At 42.5% G+C, this 13032-nt stretch overlaps 1 protein-coding gene across 4 annotated transcripts in view; it reads left to right on the top strand.

Moving 5' to 3' along the window:
• The window catches only part of slc41a2b (solute carrier family 41 member 2b), a 40396-nt gene extending 27818 nt beyond the window's left edge, over positions 1 to 12578 (top strand). For all 4 annotated transcript variants that reach the window (XM_040051170.1, XM_040051172.1, XM_040051171.1 and 1 more), the window contains exon 11: positions 9263 to 12578. In XM_040051170.1, the coding sequence (XP_039907104.1) occupies positions 9263 to 9448 (186 nt within the window). In that variant the 3' untranslated portion in view covers positions 9449 to 12578. The remainder of the gene's footprint in view (positions 1 to 9262) is intronic.
• The last annotated feature ends 454 nt before the right edge of the window (positions 12579 to 13032 follow it).

The following is a 13032-nucleotide window of genomic DNA, read 5'->3' as shown; positions in this document are numbered from 1 at the left end:
CAGATTTTATTTCCCGATTTGGCTTTGACTGCTGTGTGATGTGAGCGACAGCTGAAACGTGAATCCAAAAACAAACAATGCCTTGATTTTTGTGATGGTAAAATCCAAGAGATTTTACAACCAGCAGCAACTTTGGGGTTGAAAGATTACGCCTGTAGAGACGTGCCGAATAGCTTCTTGAGGCTGGCTCCAAGAGTCAGTCCCTTTAGACTTCCATGTTAAAATGTATCATAACAACTGTACTCAAGATCACTGCTTTTTAATAAATCGCACTATTAAACTTTATAAATGCTTAAAGTTAGGGTTGTGGCTGCTGGCACAGATAAGTAGCAAGCACCCGGCTTTATCCCCGTCCCTCTTCCCCGCTCTTTTTCTTTCCCTCTTTCTTTCTCCCGTTTCTTTTCCCCAGTCAAGTCTGTCCCGTGTTCAGCAAATGAAAATAAAATAAACAATAAAAGGTGAATCAAATAGACCAATACAGCAAGGCTGGGATGGTCCATTTGGTAGAGTAAATTTCTTTGGCTTTAGACAATAATTCTGATGGCAAAAGAACCAAACGGGACAGGCAAAAAAAAAGCAAGCACCCGGCTGCTGGGTGAATGAAATTCACGTATTTTATTGTAAAATTTAGCACTGATGCCTAGGGCTGCTCGATGTAACGATATATATCAGATGACGATATAAAAACATCCATCGTTTCATTTTACGCTATCGTTTGTTTCGTGGTGTCGCAAAATAAACTGTTTACGGCAATATCTGTTCATGGTTCTGATGGTCACTGTAGTGGCTATATTCATTTCTTAAAGTTCTCTCTTTCTCTTATATTTTATATAACCACACTATGGACGGACAAGCGCCTGTTTTTATGAGTTGTCGTTAGCAACAACGACGGTAAAACCATCGCGTGTCCGCTTGTTTATTTTCCACATAAACCTTTCACAATAAAGCTCAAGATCCTGTTGAGACTTTTCAAAATAAACGGAATCACGTGAAAGAGCAGATTATTTACGGATGAGAAGTAAAAAAGAGCCGCCAGGTGCTAAAAAATAAACCTTAGACTCAAACGTCAGAACAGGCTCCTCCCCGCAGCACGCCGTGTAATAAATACTCACAAAGAAAACAACGGCCGTTACAACTTATGTCTAAAAATGTATCGTTTCATGCATCGGTTAAAACACTCGACTCCAGCTACATGACGCCCAGCTGGAAACACTTCACGCAAGTCGAGTTGCCCGAGAGTCACAGAATTTACAGAAAATGTTACATTTTTGTGATTTATATCGTTATCGGACGACAGATGTTTTATATCGGGATATGAGATTTTGGTCATATCGCACAGCCCTACTAATGCTCCTCTGTGCTGGATCTATGTAGAGACTACACAAGTGGAAATGCTGTTGCCGGTTTCTGAGCAGGCTGCATCAACAGCACATACATTATAAGGGAGGTGCACATCAGGTTAGGGCATAAGGTTTTAGAAGGGTTTGTGGTTACAACGTTCCTATGGCATTGATTTGATACAGACATATAAATCTAATGTCATTTATATATGCCTCTGTAATATGCATCCAGATCATCTCTGGATGTATGTTGCTTATCAGGCTTGCAGTAAGAGCCATGTGCCTGTTCATCTTAGCCGCTATGATGCCTGATAGGAGCTTCCACTTGGTGCTGAGGCAGGTTATTGGTCGGTAGTTGGAGGGGACCGGTCCCTTCTTGGGGTCCTTGGGGATCAGGACCGTCCGACCTTCGGTTAGCCATTCCGGGTGTCTCTCGTCAACTAGCAGCTGGTTCATTTATGCTGCCAGACGCTCGTGGAGTGCAGTCAGCTTCTACAGCCAGTAGGCGTGAACCAATGACGGGCCCTGGTGCTGTCCAACTCTTCATACTGGAGACCCTTTCTTGGATATCTGCCACTGTGATGGTTACTGGACCCTGTTCAGGGAGGTCGCTATGGTCTGCTCTTAGATCCACTAGCCACTGAGCATTGCCGTTATGGGTTGCGTCCTTCTCCCATATGCTCTTCCAGTATTGTTCTGCCTCCAGCCTTGGTGGTGCTGTTCTCATATTGTTCCCTTGCCACTGAGAGTACACCTTGGCTGGTTCTGTGGAGAACAGCTGGTTTATTCTCCTGCCTTCGATATCTCTTGTGTACCTTGCGGCTGTGAGTCGTTGCTTGGCAGTCTCAAAGGTTTCAGGTATGGACAGCTTGCTGTACTTATTAGGCACCTTCTTCATCGCACCTTTCTGCAGCTCCAATAGTTGGCTAACCTCCATCCATGCTACTGTGATCTTGGCCTCTAGTCTCCTCCATGGAGGATATTGCTCCTTGTGGCTGTTCAACTCGTAGCCAAGCATCTCACTGATCTCTGCTGCTGTAGTGCAGATCAGCTGGTTAGTCTCTGTAATGGTAGCGGTAGGTAGGTCTGTAGTGCTGCATTCACATCATCTAGTAGATGATCTGTCTGTACTTCACGTAGTCTTGGAAACCAGCAACGGAGGATCCAAGTTTAACGCTTTCAGGTCAGTTCCTCTTGCAGTCAACACTTTCTTCCATCGCTCTCAGGGCTTGGTACCTAATCTCAGGTGGGGGTGATGATATCTGCCCCCAATACATATAAATATATGATCACTGCTTGCTCCAAAAGCCAAGTATGGCTAGTATTGTAATGTTGAGGTAGAACCAGCTTACTTTCAGATGTGATTTTGGCTTCCACGATTGTGAATAGAAAATCATTGTAATAAAAAAATTCAAGATTGTTTTGCAAAAACGTTTACTATTAAGCTCTTCTTCTTTTCTGTGGTTGTAAGTCAAGTACACTCTTGCATGGTTTCTTCCCTCCCAAAAAGCTCAAGGTCACTCATTTTTAAGTGCAGCTTGAGCAGGATGACTAGAAGGGAGCCACTGGTGAAAAAGATCAATCTCACAAGGTTGGTGTACAATAAGTGAACATGTGGAAGGGTTATTAATCACTGCAGAGACAGTCATTCAGTTTGCATTCAACAGCACACAACAGTTAGCTTGGGCTCAGTTCTATGCTTTACGATAAGCTCAGTGGAGAATCACATGTAGAACATGATGCTGGTAATAAAGGTTTAAAAAAGGTTCCAAAAATAAAAGATCTAAAGCAGCCATGCTAATTTCTGTTGCTGTGTTTCTGTTACACTCATTTGATGGAATTCAGCTGCTAAAATTATATCCATGTTTCCCAAGATATGGATGTTTGAAGTTAGTCATAAAAAAGTCATCCTGACCAAAAACGTGATTTTGATTTTGACAGATCAGATCGAGACTGAGTGCAAAATTGATTTATGTTTTTAGCCTAAATGAAGACCATAAAGCTTTCTTGTACTTATGAGGTTATAAGGGTTAAAATGAGTAGACATGCACCATGCACCAAGGCTGTATATCCCTACAGACCTGTGGCCAGGTGCATCATAAAGAAAGCTGATTTATGCTGAGGAGAAAATATTGAATATAAGAAATGCTCCCAGATACAATAAGCTCTCTTAAATTTATCGTATTTGCCACTTAAAAAAGATCTTTCAGTGCACTTTTGTATTAAATGACTTCCCCTTTAAATCTTCTAATTCAAAACAGATGAATACAAATGAAATGCTATAATAAAATACCCAAGTCCGTGTATTCAAGTCATTCTCAAACTTAATTTTGTTATAGCCTGGAAAAAGAAAAGATTATTCAATAATGGCTCAATAAAGCAGCTTGCAATGGTCCACAAATCAAGCATTTCACTGAGCACTACTGTAGAATACAGCAAAATCCAATTATGTTTGCCCAGATGATAAATACTAGAGTATCTAATAAAGTGGCTTCAAGTGATACTGTTTGTATCACTGTAGGATTTGCAGGTTTCTTTGAGCACAGGGTTCCATATATACTGTATATATGTTGCATATTTAGCTGAGCTGCAGAGAAAAAAGGGCTCAGAGATGTAACCATGAATAAGCAAAAAGATGTCTACGTAACAGCTCCGCGCACATATCAACAACACAGTATAACCTTACCTCTCAGAGATGATTAAACATTGATTATTTCAGAACATCTATTCATGTCAAAGTCTGGGATGTGTTCGGTGTTACGTGAAAGTCTGTTTGTGTGCTCAGTATGCTGGATGATTTGAGAAATGTGCAGGTATAAATATATGAGTGACTTTAGCACAAGTCTTTGTTGTAGTCATTACAGACCACCTTACAGTGTTTGCATGTCTTTTTATCGTCTCACCAGTATCAGAAGAAACACTTTCAGTCGTCCATACTTTCTGTCTGGTAACAAGCAACGTCCAATTATTTACAGGATTAAAGGATTTACATGAAAGACATTCAGTGATTCCAGCAGCGTCCTGAATTGTCTCTTAATCTCATAATTCCTCTGTGTTTGCAACATTACAATTCATCATAGTTCTTTGAAGCAAAGCACCAGCAACTGCACAAACTAAACATAAAGAGTCCTTCTTGGCAGACCTCCAGTCATTCAAGAGTTTCAAGGCTTGGAGACGAGTCAGTCAGTCGTTGCATTTTATGCAAATGGTCCAAAATAAAAGTAAAGTCTGATATTTTTACTGAAGCAAAGACTCTCAGGTTGCACTCATACAGTTTAGTCTGTACCACGCCTTGGAAAGCTTGTATTCACTTTAGTTGGACATGAGCAGGTGTGTCCATGTAGCACAACTGAAAGCTGCTGTCAAAAACCCCCAGTGCTACAAAGCAAACAGAAAGTTAAACTGACATTTTGTCCTGAGAGAGTGCTGTTATTAACAACAAGACAACCCAGTCTGGCTGAGACCTGTCAGCCTATGGAAGGAAGAGTTTTCTGCAAGGTTCCATGTTCCTTGCTTCGTTGTATGTACAGATCATACACAGGAATTTAAAATTGCAGTGCTCCCAACAAATAGTAGCTCAGTGCTCCAACATTCGGAAGAAGGGACTGCTCTCAGGGACGGGGGGGGATCATTACTCCAATCCAAGATTGAGTACCAAGCCCCAAGAACGATGGAAGGAGGAGCGTTGAGTGCAAGAGGAACTGACCTGAAAGATAGGATCATTGCGAAGGTGGAAACCTGGACCCTCTGTAGCCGGCTACCAACGCTACATCAAGTACCCTCAGAAGGTCTACTTGAAGTTGTGGATGCAGCACTGTGGATGATCCCTGCTGCAACCATCACTGAGGCTAATCAGCTGATCTTGACCACGGCAGCAGTGATCAGTGAGATGCTTGGCTATAAGATGGACAGCCTTAAGGAGCAGTACCCTCCATGGAGAAGGAGACTAGAGGCCAAGATCAAGTTAGCACAGGGAGAAGTAGCCAACTATGAGAGCTGCAGAAGGGTGCGATGAAGAAGCTGCCTAAGAACTACAGCAGGCTGACCTGAGGCCTTGGAAACTGCCAAGCAAAGACTCACAGGCTTGGGCAGCCGCTCGAAGAGGTATGCTAAATAAATAGAAGGCAGCTGTACGAAACCAGCCGAGGTCTACGCTCACCGGCAGGGGAACAATATGAGAACAGCATCATTTTTGTGTCTTTCAACTGTATTTTTATTTCAGTCACCTGTGTACGTGGACCGTCGCAGTCGAACATGGCCATCTCCAGAGATCAAACAGCTTCTTTGTGTAGACAAATCATCCCCCTTCACTCAGGCATGATTAAGGAACCAGGTACAGATGCTGTGGTCGAGACCGCTTGATGGATCGGCACTCTGCTGGAGTTCCTTTTTTCATCTTTCATTTGGTTAATCGCATTTTTAAATTGGATGTGTCTCATTTGTTAAAAAACGCGGCCCCCTTTGCACACAAGCGCCTCTCCTTCCCCTCCCGCCTGAAAACCAAAGTTAAGCTGTGAACTGTAAATGATAGTGTAGTCGGCATTTTTAGATCCAGGATGGTTCAAAGGCAACAGTTTCAGCAGCTGAGAGGATGTGCTGCCCTGTCACCATGAATGAAAGACAAAGTGACAACGCCCGTGCTTGTGAATAGGTTTGAAAGCTTGTTATTTACCTGAGAGACGCTTTGCAGGGTCATGACTGAAGATTATTAGATGTGAAAGCAGGAGAACGCATTGTTTAACCGTATCAGATGTTCCATCACAGCCAAAGACAAGCAGGGCTGTCAACAGGTTATCAGAACTCATACATTAATGTTATTAAACACAAAACATCATTGTCATAACCAAACCGTCCCCCCTCTTCTGATATCATCATCCCTGGTCGTATACTTTGCATGATGGTATCAATCAATGTCTGGAATACTTTGTTTGTCGAATGTTTTCACTGCCAACTTGGACAGCTCATTTCCTCTTAAATTATAGACCTGTCCTTATCTTTTTAATAGACTTTTCTTTTCCTCTCGCCACCGTTCCACTTCATGTGTGGAAACTTGAATTATGAATAACACTCTAAGAACTCGTCTCTCGGTCTGCTGCTCTGTCCATTACTCCTCCTCGTCTTTGTCGCCGTTGCAGTTTTAAGTGTTTACGCTACTCTGCTTGGCATTTAAAGCACCTATTCATTTTCTTTCTCTTTCTTTTTAAGTATAAAGTTCTAAGGTTGCTTTTCTCTTTCTTATGAAAAAGAAAAATACTACTTGGAAAGTCAAAAGAAAGAAGGAAAAGTCAAGACTTCCCAAAATTGCCATTATCATAATTATGATTATTATCTACATTATATTGCCGTTTTAGAAAGCAGCGTGTCTGAGAGTCTGGAGCTATGTAAACATGCTGCTGTGCAGTTATGTTTGCCACTTCACTCACAGAGTTTGAACATTTGAGTTACGTGCTGCACTGTTTTTCACCACTGTGATAGCCAGTCCTGTCCTAATAATAAGTGTGCATGCATGTATAATTATACTTTGTATGGAGTGGTTTGACACTGAGAAATACAAGTTAGTTATCATAGTTTTAGACAAAAAGGAGTAACGGCACGAATCTCCAGCTTAATATCAGGTTATATATTTTGCAACACAGGCATTAAGTGTGATGCGCATCCTATTTAATTAAATATATTTATCAGTGCTGTCAATAGATTAAAAAAATTAACTAATTGATCTCACAATTTTCTGTAATTAATCGTGATTAATCGCAATTACTTGATCAATAGCCTGGCTGTAATTACATTTTTTCAACTTTATATTTAAGCTTGTAACTGACATTTATGCAGTTACAAGATACTAATAGGGAAGTATACACTAATATATATATTAGTGCTGTCAAACAATTAAAATGTTTATGCAGACTGATCACAGGGGAACTGGATTAATTTGGATTAATGATTAAACATCATTTATTTTTATTCTTTAATAATCACGTTTCATTTTGCATGAGCAAACAGACTCGAGAAAAAAGGGCAAACATCGCACTTAACATGTTGAACATTCATGTAAAAACTCTGTAAACATGTATCCTCTCTCTGTCTCTCTTGGGGAGGCTTCAAGTGCTTGAACGAGGAACCAAAGCTGTGTAAAGGTTCTCAGTGATGTTAACAGTAGGGGCGGGTTTTAATAATCGATTCATTAAAATCCTGAATCGATTTTTTAATATAAATGTATTTTGCCCAAAATTCCAGAATCTCAGGTGAAACGTCACAAAGTTTTGACAACCACCAAACATTTAAAACTGTAAATGAGAGCAGGAACACGGCTTCTGCACAAAGACGTAAACACACAGCGCCGACCCGCGGATCAGAATCAGTGAGATGTCGCCCTTCTCACCGACAGCTCGCTGATTCTGATGTTTCGGCGGGTCCGCGCTTTGTGTTCACGCCCTTTTTGCGCTGATTCTAAAGCTGTTAGTTTGATCTCTCTGTGGTGAGAATAAGGCACGGCGGGACCACGGAATATCCTTTCGAGCCATTTTTATTCACACTCACCACAACAACAACCACACACACCTGAGTCCCCGTGTTTTAACCCAGCGGGTGTGATTATGGATGCCGTGCAGGTGCGTCTGCCCTCCCTGCACGGCACCGCAGACCACGCCCCACCACACTCTCTCCAAACAATATTGACCGAACCAGCAGCAAACCAGTCGGCCGCTGTTTTTGTCCTTTTACTTACTTCCGAAAAGAAAACCTAATTTCTGCAGTTCAACAGGCTTCTGAACAAATTTAAACTTTTAAAATTATGCAAAATGCAAAACGCTTAGCATGTCTCTAATAAAACCGCTGTAACTTCAGAGGTAATGTTCATGTTAATTAATGGTTTTCTTTCGTTTTTGATGTACTGCAGAATATTTTTATAAAATCCCAGGCCAGGAAAATCACCTTCATGTGTTTTATCTTCAGCTACTTTGACACAAAGGCCTCTGCTGTGATGCTCACACCTTTGATAAAGACTCACAAGTGTCAGCTTCCTTTTTATAGATACGAAAATATGTAAATATACTGATCTGAATTATAATATTTCTGACTGTCTGAGGCAAAATTTCCCAGATTCGAATCGAATCGATTCTAGAAATCAGTGACGATACCCAGCCCTAGTTAACAGCTCTGCAGTTTGTTCCGCGTGGCGTCAGTCGATGTGTCCGAGGTCGACTTCCTGAGGCCCCGATGCTCCGCGAGTGTCCAAGCTGGGTGAGGCGTTAGCCAAAGTGCTAGCAGCATCCTGGCTAACGTGTGCTTCGAGTCAATGTGATATTTTAAGCTGGAAGCGCTTCGGTGAAAACAGAATTCCTTCTTGCACAACGTGCAAAATACCTTATGTGGGTCGACTGTTCCCTCTTATTTTTTTTAATGCTCAAATTTCCCATGGAGAGGGCCGAAGCGCGTTTATCATCTTCCACATTGAGTTGATTGGTTCAGCTGCCCGTCACTACACACCAGCTGCCCCGTGCGCATGTGCGAAGCTGACTCTACTTGGACAAACTGCCTGAAATGCGTTTATAGAAACATTGCAGGGATTCTGAGTCGCTCTGCACTCCAGGTGTTAAAAATTGTAATCCCGTTGCCCGTGATGGCGGATTAATTTTAACACGTTAATTTTGACAGCACTAATATTTATATAATCACAACAACAGTTGCCTCGAGGCACTTGTATTGTAAGGTAAAGACCCCACAATAATAATAAGTACGTTCTAATCCTGTGATCGTAGCAAGAAAACAGAGACGCGGGTTTACCATCGTTCATATTATCCTGACAGGGATGATAGATTTTCTGCTGCATGTTTGTCTCAGTGAGCCCACCTGGGTATGCGTGTATACTTCCTGCACGCTCTCGATCAAAGCTGCCTTCTAATCCTTCTCTTCTCTTCTTCTAGGTACTCCTGTTGTTGTGTATAGCAGACTGGATGGTGCACTCAATATGGAGGAGCGGCAAAGACCCAGACAGTTTCTCCATCCCTTACCTGACGGCGCTAGGGGACTTGTTGGGCACCGCCCTGCTGGCACTCAGCTTTCACTTCCTGTGGCTCATAGGAGATCAGGACAGCGACGTGGGCGACTGAAAGCGTGCCACTTCTCCGTCTCTAATGCCCTGAAGCCTTGTTGTACTGGCGGTGCTCCCTGTTGCTGGTCAGCACATTCCTTAACTTCACATCCTGGATGAAACTTTTAATCTACACGATGGTTTAAAAATTGTTCCTGTTTATTTCTACATGCAAACCACATCGTACTCGTTAAATTTCTGTTTTTGTGTAGCGATTGTGACCTGCATCATTTGCACCAAAGCACTGCTGGTCTTGTTCACTGGAGCAGGAAATCACCAGCCATCGCCCACAAACCTGAAGAAACCTTAACTGGTGGACTCTGCAGCCCAGCATCAGTCAGAGGCCTTCAGTGAAAAATTAAAAACATGTCTTATATGTGGAATATATTTTGGGGATTGTGTCTGCCACCATGTCTAGTAAGATCAACAAGTGAAGCCTGACTGTTAGCAGATGAACTCGACTGCTACAGACTCGAGAACAGCTCGAGTCTGTACTGATGGTACGAAACGTTTACCTGTGTACTTTTGTTTTTATTTGTTTCATGGTTTGTGTTGGGTTTCTCTGTTCTCTGCATATTTAAGGGACGTTCCTCTCCTGTTGTGCCCGCGTTCTGTGCACCAATCAGCTGTGGGCTGGACATCTGGGGCCGCCTTGTGGTGTGTGGCCTTTTCAGCAAAAATGTAAGCTTCTGTGGTTTGTTTTCAGAGGGCGTCCCCGTGGATCCCACTCTTTCTGATCAGTCTTGTGGAGAGCCACTGCTGTCACTTTTTTACTTTCTCTGTGTTCTCAGTGTTTTGTGGATCGGGGACCAAAACGTCTGCTCAGCACTGATGTACCCGTCTTTGTTTGAATTTAAGTTTTAAACCAAGAATCATCTTCTTAAAGATGCTTGTGTTGGAAGGTGAACAGGGGTCAAAACAGATTATGCCACATTGCTGATAGTGGACCTTTGATTAAGTCCTGACCCACAAGCTTAACAGCCACAACCTACCTGGAGCAGTGCTTGGTGGGGGTGGAGGTGTTGGTGGGTTCTGGTCTTTTCTTTTGTTACTATTCCAACACCTATACTCACAAGACTGAAGTGACAGGAAAGGATCAGGTGTTGTATAATCTAAGATGTGCATGTTTGGTCATGTTGCAGCTGGCTACTTCCAGGGTTAATGTTTATCAAGTTACTCGGTGAGATTACCAGGAACATACCTGTTAGTCCGTTTACGTTGTAGACTTCAGTTGGCTGAGATAACATTACATTTACCAAACATATTTAGACCTCACACCGGAAACCTGACAACTGTAAACGGGAAGCCTCAGAAGCTCTGCATAACATTACATACGAGCACTTGAACGCCCTGTGCAGGGACGTTCAGATGATTAGTGCATGTGCACATGCTTCATGTTTCAAACGCGTGAGCAGAGAAGCACAGACGTTACTATGATTAGCCTGCGAGTGCACAGGGACACTTTTAATGATACAGCCAGTTTTGAAGTATCAGGAGGTATGAACAGCTTGTCTGACATTCATATATTCAGGATTAATAGTTAGCAGGGAGGGTATTTCTTAAGTTGTACATCACTCTTTACTGTCACAATGTCACGTAAACCTTGGTAACCCACAATGCCAACCACCACACAGCTCCGCCTCCCAGATCAGATCTTGTGCCTGTGTCAGTGCGCCCTCTGACCTCTGTTTGACCTCTCTTCCTCGTGTATGATCACTCTGATGCTGTTTACAATTCCACTGTTTGGAACTTTCCTTCATTTTCCTTCAAAGACCAGCCTGTCCCCGCAGGAACCTAGCAAATGTGGGAACACGGAGCGTTCTCATTACAAGGAGCTCTGTCACCACGGTCTCATAAATAGTGCAGACCGACACGGCGGCTACAGAGTCACAGGTTCATCTACAACAACCGTTCTCTTTGTTGGGAGCCTCACTGCTCCACCTCGGGGCGAACCCAGAGCAGCCTGAGCGTTCGTAGCACCTGTACAAAAATATGAAATGCTTTCATTTGGGTGTATTTTGGGTCACTTTAAATAAAATCATCAAATTTTAGGCTAAAAAAAGAGATTTTTTTCGTCCTGTCAATTATGACCCAGAATTAATTTCTGCTTTTTGTTTGTGAGGCGAGGTTTGTGAAACAGTGGGACCACTGGCCTCCCACGGTGGATGATCACATGCTGTTTACACGATGAATCATCAGTTCTCAGACTGAACAGCAGATTTCACCTTGAAAAGATTCTTTTTTCTGAATGTATTGTTTCATTATTCAGAGAGCAGTGATTCAGCTGAGTCAGCCTGATGGGAAATCATTCCCTGTAGCTCCTCCGGGAATGAGACGGGAGATTAAACCCACTCGTTGAAGTTATCCGATGTGCGTATGTGAACGTAGCCAGTGGTTCTCTTTAAACCCAAAATGTGCCTCTCGAGATTTACTGGTTGACGGGGTATTTTTCACTCTGTCACACCATTAATGCAACTTTCTTTCTCCTGTATTGTAACACTGTGCAATGAGCTTCTTTTGTACTCTCTCAGTTTCTGAAGAGTTTCATTCCAGAACAGCATATCCACCATCCTAACTGTGGGAAACTACATGCAGATATCAGACTCGTTCTCGGATCGGGGCTGTTTTTTGGAATGAAACCCTTTGTTTAGGTTTGTGGCTCATAAGGGCCAGAAATGATTCAAAAATAATAAATATCCTTGATTTGAAAAGCAGTTTATTTCTGGGTGTTTTTGTTGAAGCATCATATCAATCAGACTTCATTTTTGAAGTCAGCTTGTGTATCTTGTATGTCTGAATATGCAGAGAAGAAGAAGAGGCACATGTGACATCCCCCCTTTTTATGTGAGCGAAGCACAATTTAACAGGTTGAGCTTCTTTGCAGCTTACTCCTTTTCATTAGCATCATTGGCTGAGAGAGCAGAAAACAGAGATTCATTTATATGGTCTGCACCAGTTTAATCCCATCAAGACCATCAGGCAGGAAACCCAGCATGATCATATGTGGGTCCTTATTACAACCAAAGAAAACACAGGCAGTGTGAACGTGAGAATATTTGACAGTTACTATCTGGGTGTGCCGTGTGTCACTTCAGTTTTCCTGAAATCTCTTTAATCCTGTTTGATGATGATTAAAAGCATGATGCCAACTGTTGGGTTTCTTTTCTGTGTGACTGAAACAACAAAAAGTTTTTTCAGAAGCGGGAACAGAATTTCCTCGCTGGAGCCGAGAAGCGACTGTACCTCAGCGAACTGATAAGAAAACAAGCAGCTCCTGAGAAAACAGTTCCTCTAACATGATGGCAGCGAGAAATAGGATGCAGCTTGAATGTTGATTGTCACAATGCATGTATTTCTTGGAAGCAGGAGAACAGAGCATCAAAAGAAAAGGCGGGGGGGCTGCTGATCCTCTGCGTGGCCTGAATTCAAAGTCTGGGATGTATAACTGATGGATTTCCCGTATCTCTTTGAACTTGGTGAGGAGCATCCCAGCAGTCTTCACAACTTTCCAGGATTGTCAAGTCGATTTTCTTGCCCTTCATGTGATCAAGCTCAGAAGCAGCAGATATAGATTATTTATGTTTATGGATTTTCTTTTGCTGG

This window comes from Simochromis diagramma, unplaced genomic scaffold, assembly GCF_900408965.1.
Source record: "Simochromis diagramma unplaced genomic scaffold, fSimDia1.1 OVJJ01000131.1, whole genome shotgun sequence".
Taxonomy (NCBI): domain Eukaryota; kingdom Metazoa; phylum Chordata; class Actinopteri; order Cichliformes; family Cichlidae; genus Simochromis; species Simochromis diagramma.
Note: the sequence above shows the minus strand (reverse complement) of the source record. Positions and strands in the feature narration are given on the sequence as shown.